At 30.8% G+C, this 16,867-nt stretch overlaps 2 protein-coding genes across 3 annotated transcripts; both read right to left on the reverse strand.

Moving 5' to 3' along the window:
- Positions 1-2,566: 2,566 nt before the first annotated feature.
- Positions 2,567-4,471, reverse strand: LOC130943318 (uncharacterized). Its single transcript, XM_057871146.1, has 3 exons — positions 4,166-4,471; positions 3,756-3,779; positions 2,567-3,250 (listed from the first exon to the last, which is right to left on the reverse strand). The coding sequence occupies exons 1-3, from the start codon at positions 4,362-4,364 to the stop codon at positions 2,898-2,900; spliced, it is 576 nt and encodes a 191-aa protein (XP_057727129.1). The 5' UTR covers positions 4,365-4,471; the 3' UTR covers positions 2,567-2,897.
- A 5,811-nt stretch (positions 4,472-10,282) lies between these two features.
- LOC130943317 (cellulose synthase-like protein B4) lies at positions 10,283-15,927 on the reverse strand. Of its 2 annotated transcripts, none has more exons than XM_057871144.1 (9): positions 15,642-15,927; positions 15,210-15,543; positions 15,004-15,123; positions 13,844-13,960; positions 12,713-12,925; positions 12,492-12,618; positions 12,219-12,397; positions 11,262-11,612; positions 10,283-10,896 (listed from the first exon to the last, which is right to left on the reverse strand). In XM_057871144.1, the coding sequence occupies exons 1-9, from the start codon at positions 15,914-15,916 to the stop codon at positions 10,342-10,344; spliced, it is 2,271 nt and encodes a 756-aa protein (XP_057727127.1). In that variant the 5' UTR covers positions 15,917-15,927; the 3' UTR covers positions 10,283-10,341. The 2 variants fall into 2 exon arrangements, with proteins under 2 accessions (XP_057727127.1, XP_057727128.1); XM_057871145.1 differs by having other exon boundaries at positions 10,487-10,896; positions 11,393-11,612.
- Positions 15,928-16,867: the final 940 nt, after the last annotated feature.

Below are 16,867 nucleotides of genomic sequence, written 5' to 3' on the forward strand. Positions count from 1 at the left end.
TTTGACGGAAGGACGAACCTGATTCAGTCGTGTATCTTTCAAGGACTCTTTTGATTAACTTTATCTTTCGGGGACTAATATGGAGATCGGAGTATCTTTCAGGGACGAATTTGAGTATTCTCTTTTTTTTATTAAATAAAAGAGTAATTACTACTACAAAATTAATAATTATATAATTTTCAAACACTTTTTTTTCATTTTTTGCTTTTATTCTTCTTTTAATTATTAACTTTATTTATTTTATTTTATAAATTTTTATATATGTTCAAATTATGTGACTTATTTTTTAAAATAAAGATGGTTCTATTGACAAATATTATTTTGAACAATTTTATTGAAATTAAAAATAAAAAAACAGTAAAAAAATATATTGTAATTTAACTTTTTTTTATTTGTATTTAATTTTTTAATTATTATTTTTTGGTTAATTTTAATAAATTTTATTTTTCAAAAAAAATAAAAAAAGTTAAGTGGGCTAGCTCGCCGCCGGCCCGCCAGTTCACCAAAAACGGGACAAACTAATATTTTAAACCCACTTTAGTTGCAAAGGACGGGCTGACTCGTCCATTTATAGTCGGACCTAGGCGGGACGGGTTGGCAGTTTGCCACCACTAACCAAAAGCAATAAATGGCAGATTTTGTGTTTTTCTTTCGCATTCAATTGTTAGATTAAAAAATTAATTAAAAAATTAGTTTTTTCTCTTAATTTTATCCTTTAATCTCATTTATAATAAAAGTTACTAAGAACAATCATAAGAATTCTTGAATTTTATTTTTTTATAACCATGCTTTGTAAATAAATATTTTTTTAATATCATTGTTAGTACTCTTGATCAAGTTTTGATTTCCTATCAATTATTTATTTTTTTTGTCTATAGAATAAATATTTTTGTTTAGAATTTTTTTATATTTACTAATATATTTTGTTGTATTGTTTAACTCCTTTTGTATCATGTTCTTCAATTGTGTCTATATGTTAATACTACTAGTTCATACTTGTATCTCCTTCTCACAAGCTTCAGTAATAACATAAGCAAGATGTTGTTATTCTCAAACTCAATCTATGTTTTCAATTTGTGATCGCAATCAATTCTACTACTTGTCAAGCTCAATGATCATATGGAATGTAATGTATTCACATAGTGTATGTTATAGTGAGCCAACTCATACTATTGCACTGTTAGATTAGGTTTGGGACTTAAAAAACGGGAACGGGATTTGTCATAAACTCATAATACTTAGTGTATCATAGTTGCTCTGTCCATTGGGCAAAAAAAAAAAAAAAAGGTAGTCAATCATCCCATTTAAATATAGTTAACATTTGTCAAAACTCAAAACTATAAAAATGGCAAGATAACAAGTAATGGGATTTAGTTAAAGAGTTCCTTGATGATTAGTTAAGAGGATGAAAGTGGAAAGTTTTGGTTTTCTAATGCATTTAATGCATCAAAAACTTAAAAACTTTACATTTGGTTTATATTTTTTTATTTAATTTTTCTATTTTAGTATCTTTGAAGAGTTTCTTTAGAGTATTTGTTAGCCTTTTTTTTCTTCAATGTATTTTCTTTTCACTGATTAGAATATTCATTTTTGAAAAACAAAAAAGCTATGGCAATTAAAATGCCTGTGCATTTTGAGAATTTTACAGCATGTCCCTTTCCTTCAGCCCCCAAATGACCACATCCTCAAGTCACCCGCCACTATACAATCATCAGAGTTCTTCATCAGAGTTCTTGAATTTTTCTAAAAATTTTCAATCACAATTGTCTTGAGAAGTCTACAAAATGGAATAGAATTTGTCCATAGATCGGGGGCCTTTAGCATCTCCATGAAATTACTTTTTCCATATTGGAAAGAACTCGCATATTCTTCAAGGAAGGAATATTTCTTTCTCCAAGTAAATTATAGCAATTAGATACTACTACAATATAAGCACAATTTTCTATGAAATGAGGCATTTTAAAAAAAAAACGGAAAGGAAAGAAAATTCTTCTCTCAATGGGAATAATTCAACAAAGTAAAAGTCCCCCCCCCCAACCACAAAAAAAAAAAAGGAAAAAGGTAGAAATTTCCACCCTTTTTTTTTAGTATGGGGCTATGGGCCATGAAGTTGGGATCACGAGGTATATGAGGACAAATTACATTGCCCCCATTGCCGTATTTGATAAATGCATTGCTATGATTGACCACTACTTGGCAAGGCATATGGTATTTGTCTCATCATTATATTATCATTTCAGATTTGAGACAATAAATTGTATTATCTTTTGTTGCATATATCAATTATAGTTTTTTTTTCTAATTTCTTTTTATCTTTTAACTTGAGTTAATAGCATCCATAAAAAATGGTTGTTTCTATATATCATTCTTACTTCATATTCATCAAAAGAAACACAATGCAATGTGTTAAATCACTATAAAAGGTTGTAGCCTTGTAGGTCATGTTTGAGCATTTTATAACGATTGAGAAGAAGGGACAGGAAGAGACAGAAAAACAAGGAGAAATTTACTCTCCTTTACCAATTGGATGGAGAAAAAAAAAAAAAAAAAAACAAGACTTTGAAGGTATTTCAATCTTTTGAACTCCTTCTCACTTGACACTCTCTTAAACATAGAAAGAGACATAGTGAAGGACCTTTGTTTGATTTGTAGGAGAAGTATGAAGGAAAGTTCTTAAAAGAATAATATGAGCTGTAGAAGTTTCCAGCTTTCAACACTCAAAACATGTATAATAAATTCCTAGTTAAAAATACAACAGCATTTGCAATTGCATTTGCATTGACTCTACACTTGTGGCTTCTCATGAATACCTTAACTTTCATATGTGACCTATTATGTTGATGATTTGCTATTCAATGAAACGAAACTAGAGGGCAACAATGGAGGCTAAATCATGTCTAAGTACTCTGTACTTTTGCTTTTGTTTGAGACTTTGAACTGGATTTGGTGGCCCCTTCTTTCCACCCTTTCTGGCGAGCTCTCAGCTCCCACAACGCAGTTAGCTTCTTCTGTGCCACTAATGACGCCTCGGACCTTTCCCTGGCCTCCTCACACGTCTCCATCCCTGAATTGCACTTGTCTGATTCCTTCTGATACTGAGATGCAATCTTCTTGGCCTCAAGTAGGGCTATGTCGGCACGGTGCTGGTATTCCAAGGCTTGAGTTTCCCGCAGCTTTAGTTCTTCCGACAGTAGCTCCACAAAGTTCTTTTCGGTGTCTCCATTCACCTCTGGGTTGTGCTTTGCACAATCTTAACAATTAATCAAGAAAAGAAACATCAGTTAGTAAAATGAGTTAAATCTAAAATCCAGTAATAGAAACAGTATTTTTGGGATCACACAGGTGCAGGTAAATAAAAAGTTTACTCTTGAGAGCAATTTATGTAATCTTCAAAAGAGTCACATCTTATTAACAGCATGATGTAATCCAAACAAGTCTACATCCAAATTTGTTTAGTATTCATTTCTGTGAAGTGGACACCAAATCTAGATAGATGTAAAAAGAGTCTATATTGTATTCAACAGATCCTTCAATATCTAAACACAAGAAATCTGCCACCGATCATAGAAAGGGGAAAACACACAAAACTATAGGGGAAACAAGCTAGCTTAGTGCTCAAAGTGAAAGTAACTTTTACTTGAGCTTCTACCACCACACAAGTGTGCATTACATGGAATCACAGAGAGGTTATGATAATAACAATAAGCAGTGATGTAAATATGAAGTTGAAGTTCATTTAGGATAAAGAAACCAACCTCCAATTGAAGCGTTGCTAAGACCTGCACAAATAAAGACAAAAAAAAAAAACTGAAATAAGCATCTTTTTAGCTTAGATCAAGTGAAAGGAACCATAAAAAAAAAAAACTATAATTGCTCCCACTGTATGCATTGCATATCACTGAATCCCGAACTAACACAAGTTCCTTATGCTTTCTCAATAGTCATTGATTCCGAATACCAATTTTAATAACAATAAAGTTAAAATAGAAATCTAAACGAAGATCTCATAAAAGTTCCTGTATTTAGATCCAAAGTAGAAACAGAACACCTGATAAAAAAACAGTTATAAACAGAGAAAACAGGGGAAAAAAAAGAGGAATTGATGGGAAAGTTGTGAACTTTGAGATGAGATCTAAGAACCCAGAAAGGGGGATGAGAGAAGAACCTTGAGGAAGAGAAATAAGGGGTTGGGAAGAGCAATCGCAGACGCAAGGAGCACAAGAAGAAAGAGAAACAGAAGAAGAAGCAGCAATGGCTTCTCGGAGGTGCCAATAGAGAGGGGGACCCAAAATGTAGCCTCCAATGCAGAGCGCCACCACCGCCAAAGCTACCCTCACCGCCACACCATTCACACTCACACCCATCTGCTGCTTCTTCGCTCTTTCTTTCTTCACCGACTTCCACTACTTTTTTTTCAACTTCAATTCCAGTTTTGAAGCGAGTTTTTGACTAACACTGTTGCTGCCTTCCCCAATTTTCCAACTTCAGTTTTAAATGCAACTTAGCATATATTAATTGAATTGCAACTAACTTTGAAAAACGATTCACAAATTCTTTTTTTCCCCTTTAATTTTTAGGATTTTTTATTTATATAAATTACATTAGAAACAAAATCATCATATTATCCTAAATAAATTCTTTTGATAATTTTATTTATTTATTTATATCACCATTTAATGGTTTTTATATTTAAAAATATAAAAAAATTAATAACTAAAAATACTCTTCACTTTTTAAAATATGAGATATTTAAGTCCCTATAAAAAAAATTTATTTATTCTAGTATATTTTCAACGGACAAATTTAAATGTCTTGCATTTTATAAAATAAGAAATATTTTTGTATTTTTAATTAGTCATAGATAGGGGTATACACGGGTCGACTAAAGTCGGACTCGTTTTGACCTGAATCCAATACTAAATAATGACTGGGTCTATTTTTTGAAACTCTTACTTGATCCTAGGTCGGGTTACATTAAAATCGGGTCTAGACCGGTAGAGTTCGGATCTTGATAAATTTTATGTCAAAAAATTATGATGCAATTATTTATAATGAAGAAAAAAACATACTTGTTATCGAAAAGTTGATATCCATATTTGAATTTAAATTTGTCCATAAATTATAATTTAATACTTCTTTGATTTTTTTTTAATTCAACAAGTGTAATTAAAAACAAAACAATGAGCTTATAATTTTTTTTTTATGAAACAAGGGGTTTTAGGACCCAAAACAAAAACAAATTAAGCTCTTAAAATTCTAGTAAACATGACTTTTCTTTTATCACTATTCAGCAGGGAGCAAGAAAAGAGGACAGAGTGGTGAAATGATAAACACCCACCGGGAGATTATGAACATGCTTTGCGAGAGCATTTGCACTAAAATTGGTCTCTCTAAAAATGTGGCTGATATTGAAATTTTCGGGGTTGGCTTGGAGATCTTTAATCGCCCGAATAAGGGAGGTGCAACCATGAAGAGGGGGGGAGGTTGAGCTATTTTGCAATGGCTTCACTGCTCACGTAAAATCTGTCTCCATCCTTACCTTCTTGAAATCCATTTCAATAACAATCTTGAAACCTAAGTATATGGCCTATAACTCTACAGCTATAATAGTGACTTTCCAAATATTTATCATGAATCCTGCCACAACCATGCCGTTAGAATCTCTAATTAGCCTGCCACACGCACTCGAATCCCTTGCTTGAAGAATTGAGCCGTCAACATTGACCTTGTACCATCTTTTGTCGTCTGGCGTTTCCATCCGATCAGAATAGAGCTTATTAATATAACATAATATTAGAATTAATTTAAACATATATACATTTTTTAGTCTCCTTAAGATGCACATGGGGCGACAAAATTAGTTTCGTCTTGATTCGGACTCGACCTTAAATAACGATAGCAAATGATGGATATGTATGTCTTTTCGTTAATAGATAATGTGAAATAAAATGAAGTGGTCTATATATTTTGTTATCTACAATGATATGTGTCCCGTTATTACTATATGAATATAGAAACAATATAATTTTTGACAGTAAAATATTTATTATCTTTTGAGTTTTCATATAACTTTTATAATTGGTCTCTGTTTTAATAGTAGATCCTAATACCCACTATCTTGTAGAGATTTAGTAACTTAATCAATTAAAAATTTGACCTACTGAATAGTTGTCAATAACAGAGTATTATGAACTTTGAAGTTTGAATACAATAAAACAATTTGATAATTTTATTTTCAATTTAATTTATATAGATAAAAATCTCTAATTGAAAGCAGTAATATATAAACTTAAATTATATAATATTAATGTCATTTTAAAAGTCTTGGAATAAAAATAGGACGATTAAAACGTTAGAGACTAAAATAGAATTCATTCTAAATGTTGGAGACCAAAACAGTACTTTAATTTACCCTATAATCTATTATTCAAGAAAACGAATGTTTGTCAAAATGAAATGTTATATAATTTTGATTATAGTAAATTCAAAAATAAAAATAAAGAATAAAGTCATAATGAGATTTTCAAAAATTTTCACTTCGGACTAATTATTCCTTTAAAAAAAAGTATTAATTAAGTCCTCCATGTCCGATAGGAAACGATGGATGTCTTTTCGTTAATAGATAGTGCGAAATAAAATGAAAAATATTTCGTTATTTACAATGGTATGTGTCCCGTTATCACTATATGAGTATAGAAACAATGTAATTTTTGACAGTGAAACATTTATTATCTTTTGAGTTTTTATATAACTTTTATCAACTGGTCTCTGTTCACCACGAATCCTACCAAAACATGTGAAGTTTCACTTCAAAAGTTGTTATCTACGTGATGATCTTTCATATAAATAGATACGTCACACTAGTTAACAGTACATTTAAACACCAACGTTAAGTATTATGTGATGAATTGATAAAAAGACATAACGTGTCTATCGTTTGCTATTGTGGAGGACCAAATTAATACCTTTTTTTTTCTTTAAGGATTAATTAGTCCAAAACTAATATCTTCAAAGACTTAATTATCACTTTACTCAAAAATAAATTTTAAATATAATTTTCGTATAGAATAAATTGATTTGAATCACATAATCGGGTTATATTAACTTATAACAATATAAAAAAAAGGGAAGCTAGTGCCAAATATGTTTAATAAATCCTCTACACTACACTTCTAAATTCAAATATGACTGATTCTCTGGTGTAGAAACGTGTCGTATTTCTACACATGTAGAAGTGCTTTGTCGTTATGAAAAGTTGACAGGTGTATGTCGAGAGAACAACTTCTGCTCTGTTGCAGTATTGTGCAGAACGTGTATAGCCAGTAGCACAGGGTGGAGTGTGCTAATTTTCGTTGGAGGTTAAGTGGGTTAGCAGTAATTAACAATGTAATAATAATAAACCTGGAGCTCGGCTGATTTTTGTTTTTAGTAAAATCCTTGTATTATAGTAAATACAAAAAGTATTTTGCTAAGTGGATTAGGCTAATATAAGCTGGACCTAAAAGAATATTTTATTTTGTCACAGAACAAAAATGACAGAGATATATTCCATAGAAGCAACACAAGATAGGCAGATAGAGAATCAACAACTAGTAAAAAGAAGAGGTAGAACCATTATCTGGAGACCTCCTCCAGAGCCTTGGATAAAGGCTAATGTTGATGCATCCTCTAAAATAACAACAAAAACAGGAGCCAGAATGACAATCAGAGATAGCACAAGAAATCTTGTAATTGGAACAGCAACAAAAATTATGGCGTGTTCTAGTGTAGAGCAGAAGCTTTAGCAATTAGGCATGCCATTATTCTATCAAAAAACATGGAGATGAAGAAGGTGTTAATAGAATCAGATAAGGTAATGCTAGTGCAGACGTTAAAAATAAAAAAGTAGAATAGGTGAAGTTGATCCTATTTTATTGGATATTTTTGAACTCACAAGAGGAGAAATCGAATCTGGCTTCACATGGACTCCAAGAGAAGGAAATTGGTTGGTTCACAAGGTTGTAACATTGGAGGCTATGGGAGTGCCGAAGAGACCGTGGATCATCAGACCGCCTTCAGAGATAATTGTACATATGCACAAAGATGCACCCTACAAGTTGGAACAGCATAATTGTATTGGAGGAGCATCGACGAACAGAAGTGTAGCGATGGCAGGGGAAGAGGGAAGACGGCAAAGCGTGGGATCGAAATATCAACACAGCAGTTTATAAGGCGCGGTATCAATGCAACCTCCGATGGAAGGCGGCGGTGGCAACTGATACCAGGTTGATGAAGAGAAGATCATTCTGATGAGGAAGACGATGTTGAAGTAGCGACCTTTAAGAACGACGATGGCTTTTGGCAAGACCGCAAGAGTTCTAGCATGGAAGGCAATATCATAGGATGGGAGCGGATGCTTCGATGGACACCTTGCTCGGTCCAGCGGAGACTCTAGAAAAAGCTCAGTCTGCACGGCGGTGGTGTAGCGGGTGACAACAACATGTAATGTCTGCGGCAGATGAACGAAAGTCTGCACATGCACATACTAGAGGAAGATAAAGCGTGAATGCTATGTTTGGTTGGAAGGAAAGAAATAAAGATGAAGGAAATAGAAAGGAAAGAAAGGAAAGGAAAGAAATTGAGTGAATTTTTATTTTCTTTAGATGTGTTTGGATGAAAAGAAAATAAGAAGTAAAGAAATGTTATAAAAAGATAATTTTCCCCTTATATTATAAATTATATAGAAAAAAGTAAAGGAGTAATATTAGAAATAGAGAGAGATTTAGTTTACTCTCCATTTTCTTTCCGTTGTTGGAGAAAAGAAATTGATGGGTCCCACCAATATTTTTTCATCTATTTTCCTTCCTCTCCCATTTCTTTCCTCAACTAAATAAAGAAAAATAACTATTTTTCTTCCTATTTCTTTCCCTCCCTTTTCCTTTCTCCAATTTTCACCTCAAACAAACACACCCGAAAGGCCGGGCGGATTTCAAGTTGGAGCTCACGCTTTCTTAGTTCTGGGCGAGGATGCTGGCCTGGATCTAACAAAAAAAATGCTCTTAGAACCTTGTCCAAAAAAAAAACTATAAACAGGCATCTGAAGCAGAAAATTTAGATGAAAAAAAAAACATGAGACTTAAGAAAAATAAATATAGTAAGAAGAGTATGAAATAATTAGTCAATTATAGAAAAAATTAGTTGTCCTAATTTCGGTTAAATATTTAAAATATGTGACTCGATTCACTTACTACATTTTATTATGAATTTTGTATATTTAAAATTTTAAGTTGATGTATGATGTTACGTTTGAAATAATGTGGATATGTAAATTGTTAATAATTAGTGCTCCGACTATGTTGTGTTAAAATATGAAAAAAAATTTTAAAAATGTATATATTATCATGGTTAACACTAAACGTATGGAATTAGAGGATTTCATTTTAGACAATATTGTGACATATTGTATTAATTGTGAAGGATGATGGAATTATCATGTGGTAGGATTTTAAGATTTAGGGTATACGCTTTTGATAATTCAATCTACGCAATGTGGTCGATTGGCTGTTGTTTTGCCACTGGCGGTTCCTTGGAAGAGTTAAGCATGATGTATTTGTGTTGCGTTATGCCCTTGGCAGAAAATAAGTTTGTCATGATAAGAGTATTATTATTTTGTGTTTGTAGGATGGATGTAAGTACTTTGTGTTTGTATTTGTTAGTTACATGAGCATAATTCGGTTGTTGTATGTTTTGTGTGTTTTACAGAATGAAGCATGTAATAGTTTAACAAAATTTATAGTCCATGTAAGTCCACTATTATTTTTTATTACGAAAAAATCTAAGGGCCAGTAATTTCATTAAATTATGGCCAGTATGTAACTAGTAAAAAATAATGAGTTATTGGATGAAATCTCATACCATTAAAATCATTATTGATGACTATTTGATAACTACAAATCCTAAAAATTGCTGAGCCTAACACTCCTCTTTTATTACGGGATCCGTAATTAATGTTAACCTACAATAGTAAACCATTTTCATTCTCATACCACGTGTGTCAATAGTGCTAACATTACTATCGTTCGTTCTTGCACCTACTATTTACGCTTCTCAGTTCTTGTCCCCCGCTTGTAGACACATAACATTACATCCAATCACCACAACACTTCTACATTTCTAGAAATAACACTTGCTTCTACACCAAAAACACCGCCTTCAAATATACTACAAACTAATAGTTGAAGTTAATAAGCATCCTTTATTTAACCAACAAGGGTGATCAAAACCAAGATACACAACGGTGATAATTAAGGTTAAAGACAACTTAGATTTTACTCTGAAAGAAACTCCATAGAGCTGTGGAAGTCAAACAATAAACATTGAAATGTGCACAAAGAGCAAAGCCAACCCCATTGACTTGCATATTGTGCTTAAGGGTATCCCATATTTTCCTTTCCTAAATAACCCTTTCAAGAATGGCAAGTAAAACAGAACAACATAAATGCTGCAAATTAATTCTCCAAACCCTGAACCTTGTCCACCACTTCTAGCCTTTGGTTGCCATCCAAAAAAGTTGATAATCAAAGCTGTGAGTTGAAGAAGCAAGATGGTTGTGCCTGGCACAAATACCAACGACCTGTTGAAAATGAACCTACCACCAGCATTTACATTATTCTTATCTAAACCCTCATTACTAGATGGTAGTTCTTTCTTTGTAACTACAAATGCATAGTCATGTATCCTTAATTTTTTTAGTAGAATTGTCACAAATGAAAAAATCCATGGGTTCATTGCAGTTATTCTTGACATCCTCAGGTTGTTCCACCATGATCTCACTGACAATCCAGTTTTCAAATACTCTAATAGAGTAGACATGTTGTATGTTACTAACAGAGCAGCAGGAATCAACACACCAAGGTCCTGCATGATCATCATTCATCATTTAGAACACAATTATTCAAGTATTGAAAAAAGTGGGTAAGATATTTTAATTCCACATTATCCTAATAGATAATCTAGTAGTATTGTTTGACTAAACTATTATTTCTGATTATGAAATATTTGAGTACTAACAATTCTAGTCACTAGAAATGTAAGTTAACTTAATACTCATAAAAAATTAGATTAGTTCGACAAAATTAACTCAAATGATGGATATCGAATTAATTTATATCTTTTATAGATAAAATTGTCGGCAATTAAATATTTCATAATAAAAAAATGGTAGTTTACTCGTAATAAGGTAACATTAAAGAAAAATGGCCGTAGTAGTAGTAGTGTATCACCTTAGGCAAGAAATAGGAGTTGGTAATGATGCAATAGGCAGGGAGAAGGGCATAGCATGTTTCAGGAACAGATCTAAAGGCCCAAGTAGTGACCCAAATGTATGCCAAACACTGTCTGAATTGGAGCTTACCAAATATTGTGCCAAAAATTGGACAGTTCTTGCTAAAGAAAATTTCAAGCAGCCCTGAGCCCCATCTCTGAGATTGGGCTATTTGGACTACACTATCTTGGGCCGTGCAGCCCATAAATGCTATTGGATCAGTCACACAGCTTTCAGATCTCCAACCTTTTGTGTGCATTGTCAGCCCAGTAAGTATATCCTCTGCTGATGATCCATACATCCACCCCACCTAAGATAAAATTTAAAAGGTTTAATTATTCTGTTAATTTCTATAATTTTACTAAATTTTTAATTAAATTTTTATTTTTTTTAATTGGTCCCAACATTGATTTTTTTATAATTAGGTCCTTTTTATATAAAAAACGTTAAAATTAACACAATATTTCTCTCAAAAAATATGTGATTAAACATCTAGTTAGGTTCTTAATTGCGGATAATAAAAAAATATTCAATTACTTCTAATATTTTTGACACTAAAAAAGACCTAATTACAAAATTAAAAGTATTGTGGGGACTTAATTAAAAGAAAAAAATATAGAAATCTAATTAAAAATTTGATAAAACTACAGAAACCAATAGAATAATTAAACTAATTTAAAAATATCATACAAGATTTTATTTAATTGTATGATAAATTATTATAGAGTTTAATTTGATACACTCGTCTAATCATATCTGTTTTTTTAGATAACAAATATAAAAAAATATGTATTTTAATGATATAGTATTACATTATTGAATGCACGTAAAAAATGACGGTGCATCAAAATTAAGTTATTTATTATGTTAACTTATGAAATACTATCTATGTTATGTTATGCTATGTTGCATATACCTTGTTGCCCCAATCAGTACCATGCTCATATCCAGAAGCAGCAACTTCCTTGGCTGCCTCAAGAGAGTTGCAAAGATTAGCATTTTGAGTAAATGTCTTCTTCCCTTCCAATGCTTGAGCAGCTGATTCCACAAACTCTTCCGAACTTCCAAATATTATGTCCTTTTTTGATGATTTTCCTGAAAATAGTGATAATGGTATATATTTATAACACAACGTCGGTTTTTTAAAAAAAGAGAAAAAATATTTGTATATTTTGCTATTCGGCTATACCAAGATCCTTGTTTCCATTTTGAATGTGATGGTGAGGAGAAAGGCCATAAAGAACTTTTCTTCTATGAAAGCAATTGGTTCCTACATAGTAAATTCCTTGAATACCAGAGACTCCACCACCTATGTACTGCATGATCACAACAACAAAAGCAATTAAATAATATTTTCCTTTGCTTATTAGTGGTTGTTGTTGACATTATGTTTGATTTAATTTGACTAACCACAAATACTGTGACTAGTTGATTTCCGAAGGGATCATCCTTTAATCCATCATAGAATTGTTGAGGACATTGAACAAATGCAATTTCTTTATCTGAATTTGGATCCATCAAAATGCATAGGGCATGTTGTGCAATCTCTGGATTGTTCACATGCATGTCACAGTCTACGTTCAATATGTACGGAGCATTTGTCATCAATCCGGACACTCTTGTCTACTCATCATACATACAAATTCAAATTAATTCAATGATTATGAAAAACTATTTCATCTAGACTCCTTAATTAACCACTTGATTGAATAAATTTGATATATGTTGTAAAAATAATTACAATAACAACTTTGTTAGGTAACTAACTAAAAAAATAACCAACTACAACCAATTAGTAAAAAAAAGTCTATTAAGAAAAAAATGAATTGGATATGGTTTTTTTTAGAATTTTTATTTTGAAAATAATAAGAATTCAAATCATTATGAAAAATATTTAAAATTAAATAAAAAAATTTAACATTAAAAAATATCTAAAACCAAATAAAAATAAACATTTAAAATAATTGTTATCCAAAACCTAATAAACTCCAAAACATAACAAAAGAAAATAAAAAACATAACAAAAAAAGAAATATTCAAAATTATTTTAAAAAATTCAAAATCTAACAAAATAATCATAAAAAATATTAAAAAAAGATCATACGAAAATAAAAAAAATCATCTAAAACTATTAAAAAAATCATCCAAAATCGAAAAAATATCATAAAAAACATAAAAAAATATTTAAAACATATAAAAAAGACATATCTGAAATCGAGAAAAAAGAACTATCTAATATAGTTAAAACTTAAAAGAATCATCCAAAGTCTAAGAAAAGAAGAAAAAGAGGAAGAGGAGAAAAAAAATAGACTAACATACACAATGCAAATATTGAACGACGCTCAGTTGATTATATATACTTTTTCTTATGATAATAATTTAAAACTATTTTATTTTATTTAACATCCATAATTATATATTTATTACATCTAAAATTTTTAAATTATTTTAATAATAATTAAAAAATATAAAATAAAATAATTTTAAACTATTTTAAATTGATTTCCTATTATCTCTAATGTGATGGAAGGCAGAACATACCAAGACATTCATAGCACCAGCCTTATACCGATGTAGATGATTAGGGTTCTTCTCTCTTGATACATAGATTAAATGGGGCACCCCATCTGAAGCACCTTCTTTGTTCTCCCATATTACCTATATGCCATCATCATCATGGTGAAAATACTATTTTAACATGTATTATTCATAAATGCATGAGAATGATTGTGTCCTTTTTTCTTCTTCTAATAATACAGTAATAGCACCTATTCGTTAGTAAATAGTTGAAGATGTGGGACACAATCAGTAACCTTATTTAACCAAGACAACAAAAAAGTAAAATAAAATTGACTTTTTTTTAGATACTGTCAGAGTGTCAGGCTGAGATAGTGGTAATGCTTCACGTGTCGGTTAGTGTAGTGAGTCCACATCCAATAGCAGCAAAATTGAATATCGCTCTTTCAAACATTTTCACATAAAAATAATTCTATAAATAGTTAGATGATTTAATTAAATATATTAAATTATTTAATAATTTATAATATTATTTTTATATAAAAATATTATTGTGTAAATATTAAAAAAAACACTCCACATAAAAATTACATGCTTTTGTCATTTCCTCCAAAATGAATATCTATAATTTCTTTTCTTGTTAGACATATTTTTCAAAATATGTATTTGATTTTTTTTTTGAAAAAAATGTTGAATTTATTATTTTTTGATATTTTTAATTTTATATACTTTGTCACCTAATCATTTAAAGAGAAAAAAAAATTTCTTAGATTACTTTTATATTTTAGGAATGAAATTGAAATTAAAAAATTGAGATTGAGTATTATATTTAGTGATTAAAAATTGAATTTCAGTTTGGGATACAAAATTTCAATCCTTCAATACTTCTATAAAGTAAAAACATAGAGGATTAAAATTTTTAAAAATAAAAATTAAAATTGTGATAATATTTTTTTTAAATTATTTTCATTTAACTTTTTATATTACAAATATACTTTTCAGTTTCAGTTTCAGTTTCAATCCCTTCAAAATGCATTGTTATATGTTTTTTTTTTATAATGTTAGAGAATTAACTTTTTTTTTAAGTCAATAGCAACTAACTTTTTTAGAATGGGATATTAACTAATTAAAAATTAGTTTTTTATGCTTTCTCATCCTTCTCATATAGCGAGTACTTCATGCACCTTGATTATAGTTGGATGGTTATTGAGCTGTGTCGTTGAGAATACGTGAAATTCTTGGTCGAGCATGATCGATTTCTTTGTCGCATTTTGAATTTTACTGCAAAGATGCTCATACCCATCCTGCATAAATTAAATTAAAGACTTCAAATTCATACATATACACATAAACTAACATCGATATGCATGTAATTGATAATAATAATCACCTTAATTGCCAACCATTCTTGCATGAATTCTGGACTATTGTTGGGTGCGGTGGCCTCATTATTATTATTAGAATCGAAGAATCTAAAGGGTGCTCTAGTTTTTACATTGTACTTCTTACAGAAAGGTACCCAAAGCTTTGCAAACTTTGAAGCCTCCACAAGAGCATACAAGTTAAGAGGGGAGCAACCATCATCGGAGACATAGCACGAAAGCTTGTTGGAAGGGTAATCAAGTGCCAAAAGTGACAGAACAGTGTTCACTGTTATGATTGGTGGTTCAAGAACTGGATCTGCTGTTGTCACAAACAAGTCCACTGATGGAAGCTCAGCTACCCTTTACATAAAAAAAAAATCACAATATATATATAGTTAATAATAGATACATAGGTTCGGAATCAGAAATGTTAAGTGACCAACACTTTTATTTTTTACCGGGAGAAGAGACGGTGAGGGTAGGATATGGTATATGAAGGGTTCCATTTGGTGGAGATGATGGTTAACCAAGTGAAAGTGAACCATGACTCACACATGAAAGCAAGGAACCAAGGGTATGAGTGGTGGTTCATCTCATCATAGGAGAATACACGGTAGCAGAGTAGCAAAACAAGGAGGAACAGAATAATTGAATCCATTACCCTTGAAAGTGTGTATTTCACCCATATTTTTTCGTATAGAGGCTCAATACTACTCTCTTCACTAATTCCCATTGTGATTTCTCTCTCACTCCCAGTAACCTTTTCTTGTAGTTATTTTATTAGTCAACGAGCTTCAGGGGAAGTCGGCATTTTAAAGGCAGAGAACACTTCCCCTGCTTCGCTGCCATTTTATTTTTTTTTGAATATTCACATGAAATCTTCACATGAAAATAATACCGTGATTTGTTAGATAATTCAGTAAAATATATTTGGTCAAATATATCAAAATATTTAACATTCACAAGGTCATTTTTATATAGAGAGATCATTACGAGAGTATTTATATTTTTTTTTATTATTTATATCAATACATATTATGTATTTAATAATAATAATAATAATAATAATAATAATAATAATAATTGAGTTTCCTTTATTCAACTCAACTGGACTCGCTTCCCTCGTGTAACAAAAGTTTTTGGACCATAACGTGTATTGTCCCAGCAATAAAGGAAAGCCCTAGAGAGATAATGAAAACATCTTTTCTTCCAATGTGGTTGTGGTGGGAAGGCATATCTACGTATAATGAAAACAAAATTCAAGAAATATGAAAAGACATGAGAGGGCATCAGTGAAGTTGATCTCTGACCCGTGCAAATCTAGAGATACATATTTTTTTTGGAAAGTGTTATTTGTAGACTAAAATTAACAACTAAAATTAGTTACTAATGTATTTGTATATAAATACATGTATGATTTAATTTATTTTTAATGTATATTTGTATTTTAGCATATATTTTATACTCGTGATTAACTTTAGTAAATAATTTTAATATACATGTAGCATAATCTATTTTTTTTTACTGAAAATTTAAAATAACCAAATAAAAAAGGATGATAAAGTTCTAAAAGACTAAGAAGGCATTGGTAATATATGTGAATTCTCATCTTAAACTCTTTTCAAGGTACTAGCTAGAAGATTTATATATTACGAATGCGATCTTAACGTTGTCTTTGTCATGA

Source organism: Arachis stenosperma, chromosome 8 (genome assembly GCF_014773155.1).
Source record: "Arachis stenosperma cultivar V10309 chromosome 8, arast.V10309.gnm1.PFL2, whole genome shotgun sequence".
Lineage (NCBI taxonomy): Eukaryota > Viridiplantae > Streptophyta > Magnoliopsida > Fabales > Fabaceae > Arachis > Arachis stenosperma.

What these genes read in the sequence shown, in the direction of transcription:
- LOC130943317 (XM_057871144.1), bottom strand. Translation starts at nt 15,916, where the DNA reads ATGGGAATTAGTGAAGAGAGTAGTATTGAGCCTCTATACGAAAAAATA. An exon ending in AAGAATGGTTGGCAATTAAG is followed by an intron (nt 15,124 to 15,209) that starts GTGATTATTATT and finishes TAATTTATGCAG; the next exon opens with GATGGGTATGAGCATCTTTG. An exon ending in AACTAGTCACAGTATTTGTG is followed by an intron (nt 12,619 to 12,712) that starts GTTAGTCAAATT and finishes GTGATCATGCAG; the next exon opens with TACATAGGTGGTGGAGTCTC.
- LOC130943318 (XM_057871146.1), bottom strand. Translation starts at nt 4,364, where the DNA reads ATGGGTGTGAGTGTGAATGGTGTGGCGGTGAGGGTAGCTTTGGCGGTG. An exon ending in CCTTATTTCTCTTCCTCAAG is followed by an intron (nt 3,780 to 4,165) that starts GTTCTTCTCTCA and finishes TTATTTGTGCAG; the next exon opens with GTCTTAGCAACGCTTCAATT. An exon ending in TAGCAACGCTTCAATTGGAG is followed by an intron (nt 3,251 to 3,755) that starts GTTGGTTTCTTT and finishes TTAATTGTTAAG; the next exon opens with ATTGTGCAAAGCACAACCCA.